This window comes from Aaosphaeria arxii (genome assembly GCF_010015735.1).
Source record: "Aaosphaeria arxii CBS 175.79 unplaced genomic scaffold BU24scaffold_4, whole genome shotgun sequence".
Lineage (NCBI taxonomy): Eukaryota > Fungi > Ascomycota > Dothideomycetes > Pleosporales > Aaosphaeria > Aaosphaeria arxii.
In genome coordinates this window covers 1,246,655-1,270,165 of record NW_022983477.1, presented here as the reverse complement: position 1 = coordinate 1,270,165, position 23,511 = coordinate 1,246,655, and the positions used below count along the sequence as shown (strand labels likewise).

Genomic DNA, 23,511 nt, shown 5'->3' with positions numbered 1-23,511 from the left:
TCTACGAATAGATCCCTTCCCATTTCGATCCACGCAGTAATGCAGTCATAAATGCTCCCTCCCAGAAAATCACGTCTCTATGCCACGGGAGTTGGGAATACAAGGGCAACCTTGTCATCGCCTGCTGTGACCACCACATCACCATTGCCTTGCACAAAAGACATGATACCACCGCCCTCTCCCCCACCTCTATGGCCTCTCCATTCACCCACCAATCCCTTTGCCGCGGCTGCTGTGCCGCCCCTTGCATCCCAACTCCTCAAGACACCATCGTAGCCCACTGACCTAAGTAGGGCGCTACCAGGACCCTCTCGCTTCACGAACTCTACCTTGACGACAGCTTGTGGGGCATCCTCGTCAGCATGTGCTTCCTCGATCCTCCTCCGGATGGCGAAACGGTGAGCTGTGTCGAAGAGTGTGATGGAGCCGTCGACGTTGCCAGCGGCGAGTAGTGTGAGAGGCGGGGAGGAGAAAGAGAGAGTCTCGACATTGTCGCTGCCAGCTTGTAAGCTGGCGAGGATCTGGCCTGCTTGACCGGCGCTGCCCGCGGCACCCTTTGCAGCAGCCTGCTTTGCGCCACCAGCCTTGTTCCTTGCACCTCCGCCTGCACTTGATCCCGCTTCTGCTGAAGGTGTGATGCGAGGCAGCCCGACGATACGGACCTGGCCCTCTGGTCCACCAACAGCCGCGAAAGAGCCATTGGGGGCCACAGCAACCGAGTAGAGACCTCCCTCCACACGGAAACGCTCGTCAAGTCCTGTCAATCCGACCACGCTTTGGGCGTTGGATGTGGATGTCAGACCTGCAGCCGCGGCATCCCCGAAAACATCCCACACGTAAAAGCTTGAGTCCTCGCTCACTGTCGCTAGGAATTTGCCGTCCGGACTCCATGAACCTGCCGTGCAGGATTCTGTGTGGAGGTAGAACGCCTGGATGGCCGTCAAGGGGGAGTCCTTCTGAGATGCGTCGAGTTGGTAGACCCAAACGCTACCATCGTTGGCTCCGAGCGCAACGACATTAGGATGTTCCGGGTCCGGGCATGGAAGCAACCAGTTGATTTCCTCGACTTCCTGTGCTTCAGCGAGAAATTTCCACCTTTTACCAGCTGGCTCGCCCTGCCAAACTCTGAGCTTTCCGTCAAGGCCGGCGGTCGCAACGTATTGGCCCTTAGGGTAAGAAAAAGTGATTGCATTAATTGAGTCGGAATGCCCTTCGAGTTTGAACAGACTCTTCAAACCTTCTCTTTCAACATTCGCAACGTTACCGCCGGCAGGAATATCGGATACATCGACCACGTAACCGGTGTCGTCGCCACCTCCCGTCGCTACGATGGAGGGGTGCACGGGATGCTGTGCGATGCAAAAAATACTGTCTTGATGGCCGTCGAAGTGAGCAACACTGTCGTTTTGGAGCTCAATTTCTACCTGCATGCCTTGGTCTCCATCCTGGCCGTCCTCGTCGTCGGACTCCATGGGGGCATCTTCATCGTCGGGAACTTCCTCGCCAGCCTCGGCGGGATCGAGCATCACCTCCTCCTCTTCCACATCCATGTCGTCGTCACGGTGCTCGGCGGGGTTTGCAATCGCCATTTTTTGGTTGCGTTTCCTGGGTATCTAAATTTTTGGGGGTTTCACCGTGTGAAGAAATGGCTGTCTGCTTTTATGCAGTGGCGCAAGGTTTATATTTGCAGATTGATGCTTAGAAATGCAGATGCCCAACTTGTTGCTATTACCAAGAACATTTTTTTCCCTAATTTTCGGGTCCATGTCGGAGTTTTTGGTGGTTCTAACACCGACGTCACTCGCTTAGATAAGCTTCACATGGCACTACTGTAGGTGTGACTCTTCAATTGTCTTGGAAGGATTCGAATTACAGATGATAGTGGAAGGACTTGGAAATGTATGAATAATTGCTATCAAAGGCAACACCCAATGGGAATATATCAAAATGCGCCAACAGAAATTATGGTGTGGCGGTGTTCTATAGTTTCGCGCCAGCCGCCCTCCTCTTCTCCTTCTCCTTGTCCCGCAAGAATCTTCGGAGAATCTTACCGCTTGGGCTCTTGGGAATCTCGTTGATGAATTCCACTCCACCCGTGATCCACTTATACTTGGCCTTGTGCTCCTCTACGTGCTTTTGGATCGATCGAGCAAGCACGCGATCGTTCTCCTCCAGGCCGACAGAAGGTGCTTTCACTACGAAGGCCTTGGGGACCTCTCCTGCGGCATCATCCGGTACCTGGATGACTGCGCAATCGTTTACGGCCGGATGGGTCAGGAGATGGGCCTCGAGTTCGGCAGGTGCGACTTGGTGACCCTGATGAAAATCAGTACATGCACTCTCGTGATTAAATGTTCGGGATACATACCTTGACCTTGATCAACTCCTTTATCCGGTCAGTGATAAACAAATGCTCAACGCCTGATGGTGCTTTGCGGATCACGGCCTCGTCGCCAGTGCGCATAAAACCGTCTTGAAAGGTCTCCTTGTTGGCTTTATCATTTTTCAAGTATCCAAGAACGACCGCGGGTGACTTTACGAGCAGCTCTCCTGGCTGATCATAACCTGTGATCTCCTCGCCTTCGGGTGTGACGATCTTGCACTCGATCGAGGGGAGAATTGATCCGGAAGAACCGAACCAAATGTCATCGGCGGCGGTTGAGGTTACAACGGTGCACGTCTCAGTCAAGCCATAGCCCTGGCGAATGGCCCAGTTGGGGAAGATCGATTGGAGATCTGCGGCTGTCTCTTTGCCCAGAGGTGCTGCGCCCGTGAAGATGGCAGTTACATTGCTAAGGTCATACTTCGACAGTACTTCCTTGTTCTTTGTGAGAAGAATAATGATCGGGGGTACCTAGAAGAGGGTAAGTTATGAACAGGCTCCGTACCAATCGCAAGGCTTACCAAAAACAATGTGCTGATCTTGTTGTCCTGGATAGCTTTCAACATTAGGGCAAAGTCAAACTTTGGTAGCACGACAACTCCATAGCCTCGGTAAATGCTGGAGTGTGCAACGACTACTAGTCCGTAAATGTGGCTCATTGGGAGAAGTCCCAGGACATTCTCGGTGTAGTCGGACTGGGTGCCAGCTGGGCGTTTCCTATCTCGGTCAGGTTGCTCGAAGGTCGAAATTTGCACTATTTCTGTCAGTACTGCTTGTTCGATGGTGGTATAGACCGCTACATACAGGTATTTGCAATCACGTTTCGATGTGATATCATAACACCTTTCTGTAGGTATGTCAGTATCGTGTACAAAGCTTCCTGCAGAATCAACGTACGGGCAACCCCGAAGTTCCACTCGAGTAGCAAAGGAATGCAGTCTTCTTTGCGCCGTCTCCCTGCTTCCAATTCAATGGCTCTAGCCTGGGCAGCTGGGCGCCTTCGCGGATGAAATCATCAACGGTCTTAGCATTACTGGTCACACCCGCTGGAACAGCAAACTTTGGCACTTCCAGGATATAGATGCGATTCTCTGGGATACCAGCGTTCTTTGCAGCCTCCTTTGCGGTGCTTAGAAGAGGAAGGCAGGTGAAGAGCGCCTTTGCGCCGGAGTTCTTTAATTGGTATTCGAGCTCAGCAGCACTGTATGCGGCATTCGCAGGGGACTGGAGACCGCCCAATCGATGAGTTGCCCATGCCAGCGGGATCGTGTCAAGCTACGCACGTCAGTCTTCCGGACTGTATCGTATCAATTGCGGGTTCGCAACGGGTACTCACAGTATTGACAGAAAAGACTGCAATGACCTTATCCCACTCGGAGCCCTTGTTCGGCTCCCAGCCAAGCTCTTTCGCAAGACCACGTGCGAGGTAATCGACACGCTCCTTGACCTCCAGAGTTGAATAGCTTTTACCTGTCAAGCCACAGATGAAGGGTGCGTTTGAGTATCCCAGCGGGTGTCTGCCATAATGCTCCTCCAAGAGGAAGTCGGCCACGGTGATCGAATCCGGAGGGTCGAAGGGCAGCTTCGGGACCCATTCGGGAGGGTAGAAAGGCATGCTGGATAGCTATCTGTGATACCGTGAGTCTTGTGTACGACGGTTGAGGGAATTGGGGAATCTGGCCTACCTGGGGGTGACTTTGCGAGAACGCTGGCTGGCGACTAAGGGAATGGGGAACGAGCAACAGCTACAGGCAGACTTTGTGTGCGACCGAGGCCAACAGAGGTTTTAAAAGAAGGAAAGACTGGGGACGATGAAGAGACAGCGGAGTCGGCGAGATGACGCTAGCAAGCTTCGGATGACGGTCATGGCTCGGCGAAGAGCATCAGCAACAACAACGTGTAGCATCAGCGTATCATCGAGCAGCGATTCGCGAAATGCGGACGAAGCGTGGGGAATTCTGGGGCTGGGCCGCTGGGGTAAAACGAACAAGGTACGCGCTGGTTCAACTGCCTCGGTAAAAAGAGCATAGTGCGGGAAAGGGTAACCTGATTGGGTTTACCGACTCTGCATCGAATTCCACGGGTTGTGTTTTCGGATGCTCCATCTACCTGCACCTAATAAGTTGAACTCAACCTGGTTTCCGTAGAAAAAAAAATGTCTTTATCGTGTTTGATAGAAAGAGAAGCATCGCCATCATGAGTCTCTATATAAACCCATTCACGCCTGCTACAACCCAAGGTCATATCCAAGTACACCTACCATCGTTACGTTGTCGAGTCACCTATATCTGACTTGCTCGCACTGCATGTTACTGGGCACGTTTGTGTACTTGCACAGCAGCTCCGGCAGCGGCGTCGTAGAAATATGATGGCTACGAGTAGTTTTCGTCGCAGCTACTCATGCATTACTGAATTCTTGACGGACTTTTCGAATCACCGATAACACCGCTTGCTTCACGCTAACCTTCATCGACATCTTGTTCATACTTCCTCGGCCGAAGCCAGTCGCAAACATATCGTTCATACTCGTAGGTCTAGGGAGAAATCTTCTCTAATTTGAATCCAGCACGCGTCATAAAAGAATATGGGTCATCAAATCACGCCCCGAAAAACGACGCAAAAAACTCGGCGACCTCTTGCGGGCGCTCGACCATAGGCAAATGGCCAGCACCCTCGATGACCTGCAGCTTCGCGCCGGCACCCAAACCATCCGCCATATCCTTCATAGTCTTTGGTAACACGCCGTCGCCAGCGCCGACCAAGAATGCACCTTTACCCTTGTACTCCTTCATCTCGGCCCGGAAGTCGTACTGGTACAGCGCCTTAACGCTCTTCCTGAAGCCGTCGAGGCTGTTGTTCGCGACCATTTGCTTCGTGGTCTCGATCTTTCCCTGCAATGAAGCGTCGTCGTAGGACTCCTTGACGAACCATCGGCGCACGGTGACTTCGGCGAGCTCCTGGCCGACAATGGGTTCACCGGTGGCGGACGACTTCAAGCCCTCCTTCTCCGCGACCTCGATACGCTCTTGCCACGCCTTTGGGTTTCCTGGGGGAGCGAGGGAGTTGGTGTCGCAGGCGATGAAGGATGTGATGCGAGATGGGTAGGCGAGAGCCGTCTTTAGAGATGTAGCGCCTCCGAGGGAGACACCGGCCACAGAAGCCTGCTTGATGCGGAGGGCGTCGAGGATGGTGATGACGTCCTGTGCTAGAGTGTCGACCGTGATCGAGGAGTTTGAGGAGTCAGGGAGACTCGATCGTCCACGAGTATTGTAGCGAATGATTCTGTACTTGTTCTGTGTGGCTTTGAGGAATGCGGGGATGAAGTCGTCCCAGATGCCGTAGTCTACAAGAATGGAGTTGACGAGGACAAGTGCTGGTGCGTTGGGATCGGAAGACCCGGTGAGCTCGTAAGGAAGCTGTACGCCATCTTTTGTCGTGATGAAGCTTGCGATGGTCGGATAAGACGTGCTAGATTTCGACGCTGGGGTAGTCTTCGTCAATGCATCAGTGCTCTCCGCAGGATTCGTCTCTGGCTCCGACAAGCTCTGCAAGTCCCGTGGCGCAGGTCCGAATGTATAGTATAGATCGTAGGTCCTCCTGGCCTTCTCCTTGATAACACTCTTGTACATTTCGTTATTCCACGGCGTGCTGGTCGCGGTCTTGAACTCCTCTCCACCCAACCCATTCTTCGGGGCATATTCGTGCAGAGCCATAAACTCCTTCGCCTTCCCCTCCTTCAGGTCCAGATAACTCGTCACAAATCTCCTCGTCCTCCTCCACCCGGGCACCTTTTGAAGTAGCGGCACGTGCTCCTCCTCATACCACTTCCTGAGCTCCTCCTCCTTCTCGTCACCATCATGCAGCGTTAACCTCACAGACACCAAAACATTGCCCTCTCCCTCCTGCTCCACGTCCTCAAATGTAGGGAAATCACTAGCTTTCCACTCTCCCAACAGATCGTAAAACTTCCTGTCGACAGTGATCTGCTTCATGGTGTCGCGCTCCCTTTGACTCTGCACAGGCGGCAACCTCAGCTTCGTGTACACGTCCTTGGTCAGCCAGTCCATATCGTCGATGTCGTAGATAGCCATCCATTCGGGCCTCGTAGCGGAGAACGAGGCATCGTTTGCGCGGTACCGGAAGCCGTTCTGGCAGAAGGAGAGGCGCAGGCGTCCGGGTCCGTGTTCGTTATTATACCAGTCGTGGAATTGGGACACGGGGAGCGTGTCCTTGGGTTGCATGGTGACGTACAGGATTCCCGGTGTCTTCGCCATGATTGCGGATGGGGATGTGTGGCTGTCACAGTGGATATGAGGGGGATATGCAATGGCTCTGTAGCGATTGAGTGCACTTGAAATACCTTAAGTATCGAGGCCACGAATTGAAGTACAAAAAATCACGGTATGCGTGGAAAGAGAAGGAAGGAAGAAATCTACACGATTTCTTTTTAGTACTCTCAAAAGAATGGGTTTTCCGTTTAATGAATCGGATACAGCTTTTGGAGAAAAGGCAATCCAAGAGCTTAGATCCTTGTGGATGTGACCTTCTCCGACTCCATCTGCCGGGACGCTGATGACGGAGGGGGGCTAGCTAACTAGGGCACGCCCGGAATCAACGCAACTGGTGCCCCTCATCTTTCCGAGGTCGGAACTGCGGGCGGACTAGCGAGCGCATCCCCAAATCTTCCCCCAAAGGCATTGGCCTCAATCATGGTTGGGGTCCATTGGGGTAGATAATGAGGGGAGAGAGGATAATTTGATAGCTTTCAATGATCACATCATAAATGAGTTGGGGCAATTGCGCATGTTGTTCTCCAAATTGGACTGAGAGACCTGCTCTGCATGGTGTACTTGACATGTCCTGGAACACATTTCTACTACTACCAATTTTGTAGCAATACGTGTATAAACACTATGATATCTATGAAATGTTCTACCTCTAGTCGTACCAGATCGCGTTCATACCAAATCCCTTCTCTTTGATCTCTAATCTCGCGACTCGTGCGAGGTATTCCTTATGCCATCTGTAGATCTCGATGCCACCTTTTTCGTCATCCGTCAAGGCCAGCCATTCATCTGTCCATGGGCAAGGGCTGACGGCATTTGAATGGCCACCGCTCGTTGGGGTAGGGTTGAGACAGATCTGTCGTTCGATGGCGCCGGAGTCGCTGATCTTGAACGCTGCGATGTAGCCCGTGAGATCGAATGAATTTGCTCGGGAGGTCGCAAAGAGGTATTGTGAGGACTGTGTCAGGAAGACTACGTCGGAGCGGTACATCTTTGGGTTGGGAATATCTATAGGATCATGATGTGAGTGATTGCAGTAATCAGGGCATGATTTGAAATCTTACCAGGCGGGATGAGCGGGTATTCCTTGTGCGTGTAAACAGGCAACTTGGTCTTCTCGTCGATCACGAACTCGCATATCCGGTTACCGCTCTCCATCAGTGCATACAGGAACTTGCCCTTGGGATGCATCTCAACCCATCGCGGATGATCGTGGTCGCCTGGCGCGTCTACATATCCCACAAGGTCCACCGTGCCGTCCTCTTTCTTCTTGTGGCACCATATCCTGTTTGCCCACATGTCTGCAGAGTAGAGATACGTTTCGGTGGGATCGAATACCATGCCGTGGATGGCGGTCTTTTCGCAGTACTCGTAGTTCTGGATGTTTTTGGCGATAGAGCCGTCTGGATTCGTGCTGAAGACGTTGCCAAAGCCTGCATGCTCGTAGAATGGGTTGCCGTACACGCAATATGGTGGCTGTTTGGCTGCGAGGACGAAGATGGCGCGAGTCCGGGTATCTGCTTCTACTGCTTTTGCTACAAGGTTGTCAAAAATCTGAACCCCGTTTTAGGAGACTTTGTGAACACTTACGGTGACCGCCCATGGGATGCGACGAGCTGTGGACAATCTCAGACGGGCTCTTGACAGTGTGGCTCGACCATTTCTTCATTGAAGCACCATAAATGTTTTTGCGTTGATGCTATGAAATTCATGATTAGCTATACCAACGATCAGTCTACCGGAAAGCACTTACGTCAAAAGTCATCCATGAAATTGGCTCGTCTTCTGGAATGTCGGTCTTCTTGACGAGCTTCAGGGTCAGAGCCTCATCATCGAATTCGACCGTAATGATAACACCCGGAGGAGTCCAGGTCCCAATCATAAGATGGTGTTTCATCCTGGGCAAGAAGTCAAGTCTCCGGTTTGTGTGTACTCGTGGTCTTGCGAGGTGTCGTCCAAAGTTTGACAGCAGTGATGAGCGAAACATGTCTGTCCATGGCGGCTTGGAAAAGTAAATCTAGTAGTGGAGCATTGGCACGCAGCCCCCGGAAACAGCAAATAGCATGAATGGGGGTTCCGGTGACATAGTGCAGGTACAGTTCAAGCATAGTGCAATACAAAAGGTACCCGAAATGCAATCCGAACGGCGGGGCAACGTCCATGAGACGGAAAAGTGCTGGATGAGCATTCATCCGGAATGGATCATCGCTGATTGGTCAATCTCGTTCCGAGCTGCGGGGCAGACATCGGCACTCAATTGGGAGACCATGAAGAACAATCCTTTGAAACTTTGCGGATTGAGAAAAGTGAAGAGCTACATGTGTTTCCCTCTGGTTAATTGGCAATGATAATCTAATGTATCGGGCATATTGAATTTTGATAGAAATTAAACAACCGAGAAAGATTGCCTTCCCAATTTCAAGTTGGAGTGGACATTTAAGCACTGTGCTTCTCCCTTCACATGGATCCTGAGAATCATGGTTGAAACAATGTATCTCTTCAAATCTTCCATCCTCTATACAGAATCAAAATTGCTAAAATTTTCCCCAAAATGGCGAGAGATGCAAAGCTGCAATGTGCGGAACTTGTCCGATATCGTGGTGAGGTGTGCAGGCATGTACCGAGAACGGTTCCGACTGTTCCTCGCAAATAAACCTTCGATCTCCCACTACAGCAGTACTGATGCTGCTATTACTACTACACTTCCGACATCTTAGATCTCTCTCCCAATTACGGCGAATAACCCTCACGACGACCTACAATTCTTCTGCCCACCTACACAAAACCTCTCACACAAACATGCGTGTCCCGTACGCACCCAAGGAACCCCAAAACCCGGAGGATGCACCTATATACGAACGCATCGCCGCTCGACGTGCACCCCGTCCCCTGATCCCTCTCGACCTCGCACTCCTGCACAATCCCGCCGTGGCCGACGGATGGAACTCATTCATCGGCGCCATCCGGACGAAGAACAGCGTCCCAGAGTCTCTCAAAGAGCTTGCCATCTCGCGTGTGGCCGTACACAACCATGCGGTGCATGAATGGAATATCCACGGGGCTTTGGCACTGAAGGGCGGAATAAGTAAAGAAGGACTTGAGACCGTTCTCTCGGCGCCTTTGGTCAAGAGAGGGGATGAGGTCACGAAAGGCAGAGGCGGCGGGTTAAGTGATGAGGAATGGGCTGTTCTTGCTTATACGGATCAGATGACGGTGGGCGTTCAAGTTGATGAGGCGGTTTCACAAGGTGTTAAAGATATTCTGAGCGACAAGCAGGTGGTAGAGTTGACAGCTACCATTGCGGCGTACAACTGTGTTAGCAGATTCCTAGTTGCACTGGATGTGGGGGAGAATAATGGACATGAAATGTTGCCTGTCAAAGATTTGTGAAGATTAAGAATTCATCACGCAATTTTCTCTCTTTTCAAATCCTTATGTCATTCCTGATCTTAATCTTTGGTGGTTTCTGTTTCTTTTGGATACTAGCGGAACTCCAGCTTTTACCATTGCTTTGTTGATGTCACCAGAGCTGGAACGGGAAGCTCCTTCCCCATCCGTGCTCGAATCAACCGACACTACCCACCCTATGCCGAGGCATGAATTCCATCTTGTCCAACTCTCAGTTCACATCTTACGAGAAATTCGCACTTTGTGAATTTCGTATCTGTTGAAAAGTTTTTGTTTCCTACCTCACATTGCAATATCATGGCTTCTCTGCAACCACGACTTCTCTCCCGCACCGTGCGTCAGCTGTGCAGACAGCAACCACGCCCGTTGTGCCTCAATGCTCGCCGTCATGCGTCTACCAAACACCCCAAGGGCTTCGTCCCACCCACGCAGAGCGACCTAGACGAACTGCGGGAAAGAGTCCAGGAATTCACACGTAAGTTCCAAGCAAGGAAGCAATACATAAGGCACGTCACTGACCCCGATGCTGCATGTAGGCCGCGAGATCCCAGAGACCCTTGCACAGAAAACCGACGAGGAGAACGCATTTCCCAACGACATGTGGGCGAAATTCGGCGAGGCGGGATTCTTGGGAATAACGGCCGATGAGGACTTTGGTGGCCTTGCAATGGGATACCAAGCACATTGCGTAGTGATGGAGGAGATATCGAGGGCGAGCGGCAGCATTGCGCTCTCCTATGCCGCGCACTCACAACTATGCGTTAATCAATTGATGCTGAATGCAAATGCCGAGCAGAAGGCGAAGTATTTGCCTGGTTTGATCAGCGGAGAGCAAATAGGCGCATTGGCTATGAGCGAGCACTCCGCCGGCAGTGATGTCGTCAGCATGAAGACGACAGCAAAGGAAGTCGACGGCGGCTATCTATTGAACGGCACCAAGATGTGGATCACAAATGTAAGATTTTTTCACCAGGCCGAGGGGCACATGCACATGAAGATCAATGGCTAATCATTGGAACAGGGACCCGATGCACACACGATAATAGTTTATGCCAAAACCGATCCCCAGGGTGCCAGCAAAGGCATCACGGCATTCATTGTTCCCACAGACACCAAGGGATTCTCGTGCGCTAAGAAGCTTGACAAGCTCGGTATGCGCGGTTCGAACACCGGAGAACTCGTCTTTGAGGATGTCTTCGTTCCCAAAGAAAACGTTCTCGGCCAGGTCAACAAGGGTGTCCGCGTTTTGATGGAGGGTCTTGACCTTGAGCGCCTGGTGCTGAGTGCTGGACCATTGGGCTTGATGCAGGCATCGCTGGACGCGGTCTTGCCCTACGTCCACACAAGAAAACAGTTTGGCCAACCCATCGGGCACAACCAGCTTGTCCAGGGCAAACTCGCAGACATGTATACAAAATACCGCGCGTCTCAAGCATTTACGTACTCGGTCGCGAGGGCTGTGGATGAGAGTCACGAATCAGTAGACGTTAAAACCCAAGATTGCGCTGGCGCCATCTTGTATGCAGCAGAACGGGCGACGGAGACTGCGCTAGATGCAATTCAGCTGATGGGCGGTATGGGTTATATGAACGAAGTGCCCGTTGGAAGGATACTTCGGGATGCAAAGCTATATGAGATTGGCGCAGGTACGAGCGAAGTGAGGAGGATGGTCATTGGACGAGCTTTTAACAAGGAGTACGCGGAGGGGAGGTAGATACCTACGCGAGTAGATTAGAATCATTTTTTAGCAGTGCTCCACTAATTACTGGTCCATCGAATGCCTTCCATGGGCCACGAGTAATACGATGTTGGCCCTATTCAGTGTCGTGAAGCCCTACAAAGGTGCTGAAAGTTAGCGGACCGCGGAAGTATATAAATAGAACACCCGGATACCAGCAAGCATAATTACGAGCACATATTCGTCCTCCCTAGATAGACTATCATAGATCATACGCGTACGCCTCGTAGTGTATTGCTCATTTACTCGAGATAATACCATATTTCAGTAATGGCCCTGTCCAAGCAGCAGCAGCAGACGAGAAGAACAAGCAGCAGGGAGGAGTTTAGCGTCTGGGCGTGTAAGGAACAAGCTCACGCCCATCCCCTCACAAGCTTTTCCCCAGTTATTCATTGCAACTAAGGTCTGTTCTGATGACGATCAACATCAACAATTGGAGACAAGACGTCACGTCCACTTCACATAACCAGGTAGCTTCCTTTCCGCGCAAAGACGTACGCGTAAGGCTTTCTTTCAACAAAACCAAACTACCAGTCAGGCCGTCCGCTGTGGAATAACGACCGACAACGTTTGACTGGTGACGATCCCGTTAGACTGATCCACAACTCGATCGAAGACCCGATTTTGTCAGTCCTAGGACTCCCAGCCGATGTATCCGGAATAATGGGTGGTTCTTCGTGTTCAGGCAGCGCCGCCCCATATGGAGGACTCGTTTTATCCGTATTTGCCATTTGATGCTTGTCGAAGGACGAATAAGGCAAACATAAGTCTCATTTCGGTAAGGTGGAGATCCCGAATCGATGAGGGATTGTGGCAGTGTTTTTGTATCGAGGGATTATTAAGTACAATGTCGGTTCTACGAGGTATGGCAACCGGAGTCGAACAACAACCAGTGCTGCTCGTCCCTGTACGTACTCGTGGAAACTCGCCTTGCCAGCTCAAGTTTGTGGGTTTACCCTGCGCATTCCTCAGGGTGCCTAAGGAAGGGAGTTCTCCCATGATGACGCAACGTAACAGGGCCGAAAGCTAGTTACCATACCAGCAATACTGTGGAGGGGGTCGCGTGCGGTTGACAGGAACCACTTGTTTTCCTTCGCCGTTCAGGTAGTTAGACAAATCCTCCCGTCTTACGGGGCACGGTTAGGTCCCGTTCTTTTACATTACATCCGCTGGAGGATGTAAGCTTTTGCTTGTCTTTGCTCTTGACATCTCTTGACTGTTGCTTGGTCTGTCGTTTCCTCTTGATTTACTTCACGAAACTACTCGTACCTTTCAGTAGCTGCATCCCATCTACATACATACATATATACAATTCTTCACCCTTCACCAACCTCACAACCCAGAAAGAGATATATTGCGACTACTTGAAGACCAAAACTCGGGAACATCGTAATTCCTACGCCATTTTGCAAACCACGAATAACTCTTCGATACACCTTTACGAACACATGTGGACGCGAAGATGAGGTTATCCCTACCAGCCCAGCTGCTCACTGCGCTGTGTATCTTCAGCAGCAATCCGACCGCACCACCCGTAGCATCAGCCTTAGACCTCGATCCCACACAGCCTTGTAAATGCGCCCAACTCTCCTTCCCCACATCCTTCTGAAAAGAGAAAGAAAAGACAAGAAACCTCGACCCCATCCCCTCTTTCAAAATCAAACGTCAATAACATACACGTCCAAGTCGCTGACACTTCCCCCCCAAAGCAAACGTCCGAGATGTCGCAAAGAAGGTCGCCGGCGAGCTCGTCTCCATGTACGCGACCATCGACTCCGACGGCAGCGTCCACCCACTCAGCGGCATCCCAGGCCTGTTGACGTACCCGCCGTACTACTGGTGGGAGGCGGGGGCCATGTTCGGCCAGCTGATCGACTACTGGTACTACACGAACGACTCGACGTACAACGACATGGTGAGGGATGGACTGCTGCATCAGATTGGGGACTCGGCGAATCTTGTAAGTGTGGTTGGAAAGTAGAGTGGGGTTAGATGCGTTCGAAGGAGGTGGGAAAGACGTTGGTTCATTAATTGGAGGTCATGACGACTGGATCACTGGATATGCATATGTTTCTTGTAGAGATAAGACACTGACTAATTCCACCAGATGCCCGCCAACCAAAGCAAGGACGAAGGCAACGACGACCAGCTCTTCTGGGCCTTCTCCGTCATGTCCGCCGTCGAACTCAACTTCCCGAACCCTCCCGACGACAAGCCCGGATGGCTCGCGGTCGCCCAGTCCGTCATGAACCAGCTGATCGGACGGTACCAGATCGAGGAGGAAGGCGACGTGTGCGGTGGGGGTTTGCGCTGGCAGATCTACCAATGGCTCGGGGGATACAATTACAAGAACACAGCCGCGAACGGAGGCATGTTCCAGTTGGGCGCGAGGTTGGCCAAGTACACAGGCAACGCGACATACGCCGAGTGGGCGGAGAAGGCGTTCGACTGGATGGCGAAGTCGCCGCTCATGACGAGCGACTGGAAGGTGTACGACGGGACGGACGTGCTGAAGGGGTGTCAATCGGCGGACCAGACGCAGTGGAGTTACAACTACGGCATTATGATCGGTGGTGCGGCTTATGTACGTCTTCTCCCCATCCCTCCTCACCCATACCCAACCCCCCTTGTACACACAACAAACTCCCATGCTTACAAGCAACCAGATGTACAACTACACCAACGGCTCCGCCCTCTGGCAATCTCGAATCGAAGGCTTCCTAAACCACACATCGTACTTCTTTCCCGACTACAACTCAGGCGTGATGACCGAGGTCTGCGAGCGCAACTACAAATGCAACATCGACCAACCCTCCTTCAAAGCGTACCTTGCGCGCTGGCTCGCCGTGTGCGCGCAGCTCGCACCCTTCACGTACGACCGGATCCTGCCGCTCCTCCAGCACTCCGCCGTCGCGGCCGCGCAGTCCTGCGACGCGGGGAACCAGTGCGGGATGCAGTGGTACGTTAAGGGGTTCGATGGTCACGGGGGCGTGGGCCAGCAGATGAGTGCGTTGAGTGTGATTTCGGCGAATTTGATAGGGGAGGTTAAAGGGCCGTATACGAAGGATGATGGCGGGACGAGTAAGGGGAATCCCGCCGCGGGGACGGGCGATGAGGATCCGACAGTTAGGGACGATAGGAAGGCGACGACGGCGGATAAGGCGGGCGCCTCGATTGTTACGATATTGGTGGTGGTGTTTGTGGTCGGGGGTGGGTATTGGTTGGTTTTGGAGTGAATGGTGGTTTGATATATGGATGTGGGAGGAGAGAGAAAGGAGAGGAGTGGTGGGATCTCGATGGTGTTTTCATGGATGTATGATATACTTACTTACCTACCTTTGCATAGCGTTCTGCAATTCTTTATTTTCTTCACAAGTCTCCTCTTCGCGAGGAAAGGGAGATACAGGGACATGTTGATATTGGAAGAGATATCACGGATAATAGCCGTCCCATACAAAAGAAAAACGGAAATAGAGGCAGATTCTTGACGAAAGAAAAGAAGACTCTCTACATCTTCTCCTCAACCAACTTTGCCTCTTCAAGTGATGTTCCTGGCGTCTCGAGAGACGAATGTAGAATGGACAAGCGAGTGAGTGAGTTTGCATATAAGGACGAGGAATTAACTTTTCTTTATAGATGATATATCATTACCTAACATGCACACCCTTCTTCTCAATACCTTCTACGTCCCCTGAGACTCTTCTACATCCTAAACACACCATACTGCGTCTCCTTCTCCTCCCTCTGTCCGCCCATCGCGGCACGGAGTCCGAGTCCCAGCACCCTCCTCGTGTGGGAAGGGGGAATGATGCCGTCGTCCCACAGCCTGGCGGACCCGAACGTCGCCTCGCTCTCGCGCTCGATCCGCGCCTTGAGCTCCGGGTCCGCCTGTCGGCCCACGGCTTCCATGACGGAGGAGAGTTGCTCGGCGCCCATGACGGACGTCTTCGCGTTGGGCCAGGTGAAGAGGAGGCGGGGGGAGTAGGCGCGGCCGCTGGTGGGATTGTTAGTCTCGTTTTTCCTTTTTATTTATACTCGGTGTACTCGTATTCTTGCATTTGAAAGGGGGATCACTTACCACATGCCGTAGTTACCAGCACCAGCCGAGCTTCCAACAACGACGGTGAACTTGGGCACGTCGACGCAGCTGACGGCGGTGACGAGCTTCGCGCCGTTCTTCGCGATGCCGCCCTTCTCGGCGTCGGCGCCGACCATGAACCCGCTGATGTTCTGCAGGAAGACGAGCGGGATCTGGCGCTTGCCGCAGAGCTGGACGAAGTGGGCGCCCTTGAGCGACGACTCGGAGAACAGGATGCCGTTGTTCGCGACGATGCCGACGGGCTGGCCGTAGATCTTCGCGAACCCGGTCACCAGCGTCGTGCCGTACGAGGGCTTGAATTCCGCGAACGAGGAGCCGTCGACGATGCGCGCGATGATCTCGTGGGCGGGGATCTGGCGTCGGAGGGATGTACCCACGATGCCGTCCAACTCGGCAGGGTCATAGAGAGGCTCTTCGTAGGCTACCTCCGCCGGGGCGGGTGCATTGCGGTGCCAGTTCAAGTTCGCTACGCTGCGTCTGGCGAGCACCAAAGCGTGAGCATCATCCACAGCCAAGTAGTCAGTGACGCCAGAAATCTCAGTGTGCAATCTACCACCACCCAGATCCTCCGCAGAGACAACCTCTCCGGTAGCCGCCTTCACGAGCGGAGGGCCAGCAAGGAAAACAGTGCCCTGGTTCTCGACAATGATGCTCTCATCGCACATGCTCGGCACGTACGCGCCGCCAGCAGTGCAAGGTCCCATCACCACGCTGATCTGCGGGATCCCAGCAGCGCTCATGCGCGCCTGGTTGTAGAAGATACGTCCGAAATGCTCCTTATCCGGAAACACATCAGCCTGGTGCGGCAAGTTGGCACCCCCGGAGTCAACCAAGTACAAGCATGGCAGACGGTTCTCGAGCGCAATCGCCTGCGCACGCAAGTGCTTCTTCACAGTGATCGGGTAGTAGGTCCCGCCCTTCACGGTGCTGTCGTTGGCAACAATGACGCAAGTGACGCCAGACACGGAGCCAATGCCCGTCACGATGCCGCCCGCGGGCACGTCTTCCCCCTCGTACACATTGTACCCGGCGAGCTGCGAGAGCTCGAGGAAGGTAGTTCCCGGGTCCACGAGCGCGGTGATGCGGTCGCGCACCAGCATCTTGCCGCGCTGTACGTGCTTGTCCCTCGCCTTCTGGGGCCCGCCCTGCGAGATCTTGGTGTGTAGGTCTGTGAGTCGGGTCATGGCGTCGTCCATTTGCGCCTTGTTCTCCTGGAATTCGGCGGAGCTTGGGTCCACGGAGGTGGGGATCGTGGACACCGCTTTGGCATGGTGCGAGTGCGTGAAGGTTGCTATGCCCCGGTGGAGCTGGAGCTGCTGCTGGTGACGGAGGAGAGGTGCGGTTCGACGCGTGCGGAGTGCGGGGCGGATGGCATGGCGGAGGAGCGTGAGAGCTTCTCGAGAGGGTGCCATGGGAGGCATGATTGTGATCTTTGCACAATTAGATCAGAGGAGGAGTGCTTGAGGCCAGGAAGAGCCAAAAGAGCGCAAAGTGCAGTGTGCAGATAGGTTCTCGTAAAAATGACCTGGAGTCGTTGTTGCGGATGTTGGAAGTAACATTCCCAGGTACCTGAACCGATGTAAGCCGCCGCAGCCGGGGTTTGTGGGGAAGGACGCCAAACCCAAATGAGACTTTACCTAGGTACGTCGGTCCAGCAGACGCTTTTGAGCCTCCAAATTCCAGCAATAGCCTGACATGCAGCACGGCACAGCGGGAAATACGATATGATGCTAAAATTCTTTCTTGCTCTGGTGCAATGATCATAGCTACAGTCGAAGGCAGTATGACGCCACATTGTCAAAGAGAAAACGAACCATCCCCTTCATGTATCGATTGAACTGCAGTCGAGCCACAGTAGATGCAACAACATCACTATCACAAGTTGTCTTTGCACCAGATCGGTTGGTTAATGATAATCATAGAGATAAAGATCTATCATCTAGGGTATGTATGAGGAGATGGGTGCACACTATAGAACCCATCCTTAGAAGCACCATTACTTTTGCAACGAGCAGATAAAACGCCATGAGAGAACAAGCAAACCGGCGCAAAATGCGCAGAGAGAAAGGAATAATAAGACGGGCCAGCCTCAGGTTGGCTTATCGCAACCGATGCGCCCAAGCAACTCCTTCCTGTCACCGTGTCCCGGAATGCTGATGCCGGAAGCCCTGCTCCCGCTGCTACGATTCGAGGCGCGCCTGTAGTTCCTAACTCCATTGTTACCCTTGCGTGAGAGATTGAGGGCCTCAACGCCAACGTCCTGTTCGACCGGTGCCCAGTCTGGTCCACCGGCCTTGAGCTCCTCCTCTACGCTGAGCTCCTCGTCTTCGCCCTCATCGTCAGAACGAACGTCATCGGCACCCTTGCCGCTAACCACACGCCAGACCACCTTGATGATCATGGCAAACCATAGAAGAAGCAGCGCTTGCAACGAGAGGAGAAGACCCAGAAAGTTGTATCGCATCGTCGGGTTCCAGCAGATTGTGCCATTTCGGTCCGTGTATGCCTTGAGGATGTTGCCCCAAATGTCGTTGCCTCCGAGAGCCTCGAATTGCGCCGTAGAGCTCATGGGTACGACAGAGCCATCGGCTAGGTAGCATCCAGGGGCCATTGCGGTGGGAGCATGTGCATAGATGGACCAGCAGACCATCATGAAGAAAACGTGACGAGTGATGAACCAGGCCACGACGAACAGCCCAAAAGCAGCGTCGCAAGCAGTGCTGTATCCCGAGTACTTGAGGAGCTTAGCAGTCTACAAAATGTCAGTACCGAGTCTGTGAACATAGTTAAGAAAGTCCACTCACTGGCAAAATAATATCCACAAAGTCCATAATGCATAAGATGACCGTGCCAACTCGCATATGGTAATAGCCATAGCTCAGGGCGATCAAAGCGCAAGTGAAGATGTGGTGGGTGAACATTTGTGCGTAATCCTTGCGCTTCTCCTCAATGTTGACGCTCAGGTTCTGCTGGAGGTACGACGCCCATTGGACGAGGTAGTACCATTTGAACAAACCGTCAATCTCCCGGTGCGGCCACCCTTCCCACATTCCTGTGAGGTTCATCCAGAATTCGGAGTGGTACATGATATACTAAATGAGCATGTTAACGACTTGATCTTCGTCCTCAATGTGCTCGTTGTACGTACCATTCCCAGGGTCCACGATCCCGTGTAGTAAACAATCAACCAACCCTGCTCCTTGAAACGAGCCAGGCCCTTCTTCGTTTTGACACCTGCTGCACGGGCAAGCGGGTCTAGGAAGTAATCCATGACAACTGCTCGCATTCCCGTCAAGATCACGACCCAGAGCGCCACGAGATAGATATCGTCGGTACCGCATCCGTACATCTCAGTATCGGGGTTGTAGTAGGACAGGTGGAAGAACTTGGAGGTGCGCCGCCTGGCTCTGGGGAAGAATGTGTGGGTAAGAAAGAGGAGGAGAACGAGGTTGATGGCGATACCTGGAGCTTTTGTTAGCAATTTTCCTTTTGTGTAAATTCTGCTGCAAACACGGCATAACCGCAGCATGAATTGATTCTCAAGCATGAGAATATGACATACCAATCTGATGGTTGCAAATGAGAGCGCAAAGGCTTCCACTCAAGCTCTCCTTTTCCACCTTTTTGGTCCTCCTCAACGGGCTGTTTGTACGGGCGACAAATTCCCTCGTCTCGATTGTTTGCGTTTCGATTGCATGGTCGGAGGATCGAACCTGCCCATTGGGGACATACGCCACTTTTGTTGACATGATATGGATTGCGCGAGTAGAGTCTGTGGGCGAATTTATACTGTTACGCTGGTGGTCATAGGAAGGAAAGCCGTTGTTGTATGTGGGGATGGTTTTCGCGGGGGTGTTTCAAGACCAGGGCGGTGTGCGAACAATTGAAATGGCGATTGCGCAGCAATGGACGTACTTGACACTCGTGGTGAAGTGTAAGTGATGTGGGCAGCTGCTGCGGAGGTTGCAGGCCAGAAAAAGTGCGTTCTGTTCTGGTTATGTCGTTCCGCGCGTCGTTAAGGGGAGGGGGGCGTCAGGGCGAGATCGTCGCAACGAGGGTTCTTCTTTGGCGAAGCAAAGGCGGTGTGAAGAGCAAGTCTACGATGGCGGCATTTGGGTATCTGAAATGACTAGAACGAAAGGATGAGGGTGAAAAGCAGACGCAGACGCAGGTGCAGTTTGCAAACTGTTATGTATGGACGGGGGCCAATTGCAGCTTTTGTGATTGAGGAGATGTGGATGTTGGCGGTGGTGGTGGTGGGTAGTGGCTCTGGTAGCTTTTTCCTGTGTGGTAGAGGGATTGCTAGCGCACGGGTGGGTGAACTGAACTCGTACAAGGGACAGGACAGGTCAGGTCAGTTCCGCTTTTCCAAGTAACGCAAGCTCGAGAAGAACGTTGGACACGCGAAGTACAGATTGACCGTTAACGTATGTAGGTGCCTATGTATGTACGGAGTACGGAGTACGTATGCAAGCGCGACAGGACGCGAGGATGGATGGCAGCAGGGAAATGCAAGAAAAGAGGAAACAACAAGCAAGACAATATGTTGAGAGGGGGGTGGGAAGGGGAGGGGAGGGGAAGGTATCGAAGGGAAGGGCACCCAGAGGAGGTTTTGTATTTGCTACTCTCCGTAACGATAGACTTGGTCTGGGCGGGCGAGAGTGATGATGGGATGGGATGGGGGGAAATTGGGGGCAAATGGGATGGACCGTAGATGTGATCTGTCTACGGAGCATTGTTGTTATTAACACTACGGCAACTATTTGCTATTTACAAGGAGAAGGGAAAGGGAAAGGGAAAAGGGATCCCAATGTTGACAAGGGAAAAGAAAAAAAGGGACCAAGTCATGTTCAGGTCGGGTGGAGACCCAGAACAGGCGGAAAGAAACGAATGATGCGCCGTCGATTCCCTCGCCAAGTAACACTCGTTGCATCTACCGTGCCTATCTACTACTTGTAGCCATCTAGCGGTGGTGGTGCAGAATTGTTGATCGAGGATTGTTGAACCCTTGAATTTCAATACGAGTATGGTACGAGCAGCTACAGGTCGATTCGGAAGAAAGATGTGGTTGAATGATAAGTACAAGTAGTAGAGACTGTAGACTCTACATAGTCGTAAAGAGAAATACTTTGTAAGAGTAATAGTTAGGGGTACGGAGTATTGTAGGAAGAGTCAAGACTACCTGCATACTCCGCAACTATGAGAATGATATCCTTGAAAGTTGATATTCTTTCCCACCCATACTCGTCCATCCTCCGCAGTTCTGGCCAATCATTCCTCCCATGTGCTAATGCGACTCTGGCGCTCTGGTCAACTTCGCCTATTCTCCACCCTTTTCTCAATTAGGGGGGAAGAGGGGGACAATGTGCTAGATACCCCGCGATGATCAGGAGAGATCTGATAGATGAAGCGCCCATGATTTACACACGAGTATGACGGGTAGCTCATTAATTACGAATTCCTAGAGGTATATATATTACCTGAAGTACTTAGCCGTAGTCATACTGCATAGGCAATCAGTTGTTTCAATACTCTATGGACGGTCGCTTGTAGATGTACTTGTAGATGTTGCGAGTAGATTGGACGTTATTGTGATTTGCAGCTAGACACACGGACGGACATGGTTCAGAGTAGGAATAGTCTCCATTTCTCCACTTATTACGACTCCTCTCACCATGCTCCATAACCCTTTCTCTCCAAAAGAATCAGTGTCAGACAAAAGAAAAGCATGCTGCATTGCGCCTATTGTAATGATCCCAAAATCCCACAACTCCAATAATCTACCCTATTGTAAGGCAGAGTGTGATTCAAGGTCCTTTCCCTTGTCCTCCTATCCATGCGATCCAGCCATCCACACATCTATCCATTCCCGAATTTGCATCGCACCTTTTGATTTCTGCGTCTTAGATAGTCCCATGGATTGTCCAATGAACAATGGTGGTGCTTAGCTGACCGAAGCATTTCTCCCGCTTGACTTCAAGCAATCTAATTCTGATTTTGGGAGTTCAAGATGCGCAGAATAGCAAGGAAGAGGTTGATGATGTCCAAGTACAAGGAAATGGCCGCTGCAATCTCCTCCTCGACATGGTAGTGGCGCATGATCATCTGTGTGTCCACCAAGATGTAACCGCTGAAGATGAGCGCAGCAACGACGCCGTACCCAAGCTCGACCTTGCTGTTGTAAGGGAAGAAGGCGTACATAAATCCGAACAGAATCAGTACCCAGACTCCGCCGAATAGATATGGCGCCCAGTGCGTGAAGTCGTACTTGGACTGGCAGGCGAACAGGCTCAGCGCAACGAAGATGCCGAAGGTGAGGATGACGGCTTCCAGGACGATCTTGCTCTCGGTGAAGGACACGATGATGGAGATGGAGTAGGCTTCCATGGCTGTGAACCCGGCGAGGAAGAGCAGGTTGGTGGGATACGATTTGCGCTTCCAGAACGTGAGGCCGAGGAATACGAAAGAGCCGATCAGAGAGGTCCACATCGCCCATGGGTTATTCTGAATCCAAGTCCTGTATGAAGGACTCGCCATAGAGATACCGCTGAGGAGCGCGGTGGCGAGGAGCTGTACAGTCCTACGAGCAAGTTATTATACCAACATTGAGACCTCCAAGCCGGACTTCAGATAGATCATGTATATACTTACAGAATAGCATAGACCTTGCGGATAAACGCCATGCGAATATCCAGTGTAGCCTCGCTCACAACACCTCCAAACTTGAAGTCATCGGGGATATTGTCGTCTTCGCTCCTGGGAACACCTCCCAACAAAGCTGCCTGTGTAGATGCTTCGGCATCATAGCTCGGTGGCGGCTGGCTGTAGCTCGCCTCTTCGTCGTGATCGGGGACGCGCTGGTACTTGGGACCCGCCATGGTCTTTTTTTTCGCGAATGTCGGTGGTTTGCGATGAACAGTGAGAAGAGTTCTGTGCGATCGACGAACTGCTGTGGGGTTGTTGAAGCAATGGTGGAGGTCACAGGCCCGTGGTTGAATGACGCGCATTGGTTAGGCTGACATATGCGACCACGCTTGGCGCTATCACGTGCATCGACATTCATCATGACAGTTTGATGTCTGAATGGATCGTCAACATTGTTCTCTTCACTTTCGATTCGAATTTTTGCACTATCAAACTTATCACAAATCTACTTATTCGTCCAAACGCCATGATCTGCCTTCTAACCCCAATTACCACACCTCTTTCGACGCGTCTTTTAATCCTCTTATCATAATGGTCTGACAATGAATTTCATTGACTGTTTCCTTCAAAAGAGGATTGCGTTGCCCTTCATCCTCCCATAATCACTCATACAGATGTTTGAAGTAACATGTGTTCATCTGTGACGTCAGGCAAACATACAAGCTGGCCAGCATCACCTTCGTCCTTCCATCCCGAATCCCATAATCCTACCGCAGTCTGTATACGAGGTATCACGTAACGAAAACTAGCATAGTTCGGAGCTATTCGATTCTGAATATCATTTCATTAGAATTTCTCATACTTTGCAATTGAATTTTTGTCTCATCTACCGCCGTTTCGTCCTATGTATTCCACCGCACACTTCTCAATAAAGAACTCGACTATTTCTTTC

General features: G+C 51.9%; 9 protein-coding genes across 9 annotated transcripts; 3 read left to right on the top strand and 6 right to left on the bottom strand.

Annotated features, from left to right (window-relative positions):
- Positions 1 to 77: 77 nt before the first annotated feature.
- On the bottom strand, positions 78 to 3,998 carry BU24DRAFT_433086 (acetyl-CoA synthetase-like protein; the record flags this gene model as incomplete). The annotated part of the gene is made up of 8 exons (XM_033529951.1): positions 78 to 1,605; positions 1,797 to 1,800; positions 2,052 to 2,316; positions 2,369 to 2,854; positions 2,905 to 3,137; positions 3,188 to 3,230; positions 3,281 to 3,658; positions 3,720 to 3,998. The coding sequence occupies 8 exons, from the start codon at positions 3,996 to 3,998 to the stop codon at positions 78 to 80; spliced, it is 3,216 nt and encodes a 1,071-aa protein (XP_033383998.1).
- Positions 3,999 to 4,622: 624 nt separating this feature from the next.
- On the bottom strand, positions 4,623 to 6,916 carry BU24DRAFT_421961 (alpha/beta-hydrolase). Its single transcript, XM_033527857.1, has one exon. The coding sequence runs from the start codon at positions 6,655 to 6,657 to the stop codon at positions 4,981 to 4,983; it is 1,677 nt and encodes a 558-aa protein (XP_033383997.1). The 5' UTR covers positions 6,658 to 6,916; the 3' UTR covers positions 4,623 to 4,980.
- Positions 6,917 to 7,242: 326 nt separating this feature from the next.
- Positions 7,243 to 8,780, bottom strand: BU24DRAFT_421960 (3-carboxy-cis,cis-mucoante lactonizing enzyme). Its single transcript, XM_033527856.1, has 4 exons — positions 8,423 to 8,780; positions 8,260 to 8,368; positions 7,734 to 8,204; positions 7,243 to 7,677 (listed from the first exon to the last, which is right to left on the bottom strand). Exons 1-4 carry the CDS (start codon positions 8,564 to 8,566, stop codon positions 7,322 to 7,324), a joined length of 1,080 nt encoding a protein of 359 aa, XP_033383996.1. The 5' UTR covers positions 8,567 to 8,780; the 3' UTR covers positions 7,243 to 7,321.
- Positions 8,781 to 9,342: 562 nt separating this feature from the next.
- BU24DRAFT_421959 (4-carboxymuconolactone decarboxylase-like protein) lies at positions 9,343 to 10,252 on the top strand. The gene has a single exon (XM_033527855.1). It carries the CDS (start codon positions 9,469 to 9,471, stop codon positions 10,057 to 10,059), a length of 591 nt encoding a protein of 196 aa, XP_033383995.1. The 5' UTR covers positions 9,343 to 9,468; the 3' UTR covers positions 10,060 to 10,252.
- A 20-nt stretch (positions 10,253 to 10,272) lies between these two features.
- On the top strand, positions 10,273 to 12,058 carry BU24DRAFT_390944 (isovaleryl-CoA dehydrogenase mitochondrial precursor). The gene is made up of 3 exons (XM_033525092.1): positions 10,273 to 10,552; positions 10,614 to 11,032; positions 11,099 to 12,058. The coding sequence occupies exons 1-3, from the start codon at positions 10,375 to 10,377 to the stop codon at positions 11,789 to 11,791; spliced, it is 1,290 nt and encodes a 429-aa protein (XP_033383994.1). The 5' UTR covers positions 10,273 to 10,374; the 3' UTR covers positions 11,792 to 12,058.
- A 1,150-nt stretch (positions 12,059 to 13,208) lies between these two features.
- On the top strand, positions 13,209 to 15,149 carry BU24DRAFT_182897 (glycoside hydrolase family 76 protein). The gene is made up of 3 exons (XM_033521639.1): positions 13,209 to 13,775; positions 13,923 to 14,399; positions 14,482 to 15,149. The coding sequence occupies exons 1-3, from the start codon at positions 13,572 to 13,574 to the stop codon at positions 15,049 to 15,051; spliced, it is 1,251 nt and encodes a 416-aa protein (XP_033383993.1). The 5' UTR covers positions 13,209 to 13,571; the 3' UTR covers positions 15,052 to 15,149.
- Positions 15,150 to 15,427: 278 nt separating this feature from the next.
- BU24DRAFT_369538 (methylmalonyl-CoA carboxyltransferase 12S subunit) lies at positions 15,428 to 17,451 on the bottom strand. The gene is made up of 2 exons (XM_033524401.1): positions 15,894 to 17,451; positions 15,428 to 15,809 (listed from the first exon to the last, which is right to left on the bottom strand). Exons 1-2 carry the CDS (start codon positions 17,333 to 17,335, stop codon positions 15,518 to 15,520), a joined length of 1,734 nt encoding a protein of 577 aa, XP_033383992.1. The 5' UTR covers positions 17,336 to 17,451; the 3' UTR covers positions 15,428 to 15,517.
- A 517-nt stretch (positions 17,452 to 17,968) lies between these two features.
- Positions 17,969 to 19,859, bottom strand: BU24DRAFT_182859 (longevity assurance proteins LAG1/LAC1). Its single transcript, XM_033521638.1, has 4 exons — positions 19,477 to 19,859; positions 19,063 to 19,376; positions 18,719 to 19,006; positions 17,969 to 18,666 (listed from the first exon to the last, which is right to left on the bottom strand). The coding sequence occupies exons 1-4, from the start codon at positions 19,661 to 19,663 to the stop codon at positions 18,004 to 18,006; spliced, it is 1,452 nt and encodes a 483-aa protein (XP_033383991.1). The 5' UTR covers positions 19,664 to 19,859; the 3' UTR covers positions 17,969 to 18,003.
- Positions 19,860 to 21,578: 1,719 nt separating this feature from the next.
- Positions 21,579 to 22,792, bottom strand: BU24DRAFT_491869 (transmembrane BAX inhibitor motif-containing protein-like protein 4; the record flags this gene model as incomplete). The annotated part of the gene is made up of 2 exons (XM_033533849.1): positions 21,579 to 22,494; positions 22,566 to 22,792. 2 exons carry the CDS (start codon positions 22,790 to 22,792, stop codon positions 21,900 to 21,902), a joined length of 822 nt encoding a protein of 273 aa, XP_033383990.1. The 3' UTR covers positions 21,579 to 21,899.
- Between the last annotated feature and the right edge of the window lie 719 nt (positions 22,793 to 23,511).

Excerpts from the sequence above, each read along its gene's own strand:
- BU24DRAFT_421961 (XM_033527857.1), bottom strand. The coding sequence starts at position 6,657 with ATGGCGAAGACACCGGGAATCCTGTACGTCACCATGCAACCCAAGGAC.
- BU24DRAFT_182859 (XM_033521638.1), bottom strand. The coding sequence starts at position 19,663 with ATGTCAACAAAAGTGGCGTATGTCCCCAATGGGCAGGTTCGATCCTCC. Across the intron at positions 19,377-19,476 it reads CATTTGCAACCATCAGATTG|GTATCGCCATCAACCTCGTT; the intron begins GTATGTCATATT and ends CAAAAGCTCCAG. Across the intron at positions 18,667-18,718 it reads TTGTGGATATTATTTTGCCA|ACTGCTAAGCTCCTCAAGTA; the intron begins GTGAGTGGACTT and ends GACATTTTGTAG.
- BU24DRAFT_369538 (XM_033524401.1), bottom strand. The coding sequence starts at position 17,335 with ATGCCTCCCATGGCACCCTCTCGAGAAGCTCTCACGCTCCTCCGCCAT. Across the intron at positions 15,810-15,893 it reads GCTGGTAACTACGGCATGTG|CGGCCGCGCCTACTCCCCCC; the intron begins GTAAGTGATCCC and ends CAATCCCACCAG.
- BU24DRAFT_421960 (XM_033527856.1), bottom strand. The coding sequence starts at position 8,566 with ATGAAACACCATCTTATGATTGGGACCTGGACTCCTCCGGGTGTTATC. Across the intron at positions 8,369-8,422 it reads TTTCATGGATGACTTTTGAC|CATCAACGCAAAAACATTTA; the intron begins GTAAGTGCTTTC and ends TGAATTTCATAG. Across the intron at positions 8,205-8,259 it reads GCATCCCATGGGCGGTCACC|CAAAAGCAGTAGAAGCAGAT; the intron begins GTAAGTGTTCAC and ends ACAACCTTGTAG.
- BU24DRAFT_390944 (XM_033525092.1), top strand. The coding sequence starts at position 10,375 with ATGGCTTCTCTGCAACCACGACTTCTCTCCCGCACCGTGCGTCAGCTG. Across the intron at positions 10,553-10,613 it reads AAGAGTCCAGGAATTCACAC|GCCGCGAGATCCCAGAGACC; the intron begins GTAAGTTCCAAG and ends TGCTGCATGTAG. Across the intron at positions 11,033-11,098 it reads CCAAGATGTGGATCACAAAT|GGACCCGATGCACACACGAT; the intron begins GTAAGATTTTTT and ends TCATTGGAACAG.
- BU24DRAFT_182897 (XM_033521639.1), top strand. The coding sequence starts at position 13,572 with ATGTACGCGACCATCGACTCCGACGGCAGCGTCCACCCACTCAGCGGC. Across the intron at positions 13,776-13,922 it reads TTGGGGACTCGGCGAATCTT|ATGCCCGCCAACCAAAGCAA; the intron begins GTAAGTGTGGTT and ends TAATTCCACCAG. Across the intron at positions 14,400-14,481 it reads TGATCGGTGGTGCGGCTTAT|ATGTACAACTACACCAACGG; the intron begins GTACGTCTTCTC and ends ACAAGCAACCAG.
- BU24DRAFT_421959 (XM_033527855.1), top strand. The coding sequence starts at position 9,469 with ATGCGTGTCCCGTACGCACCCAAGGAACCCCAAAACCCGGAGGATGCA.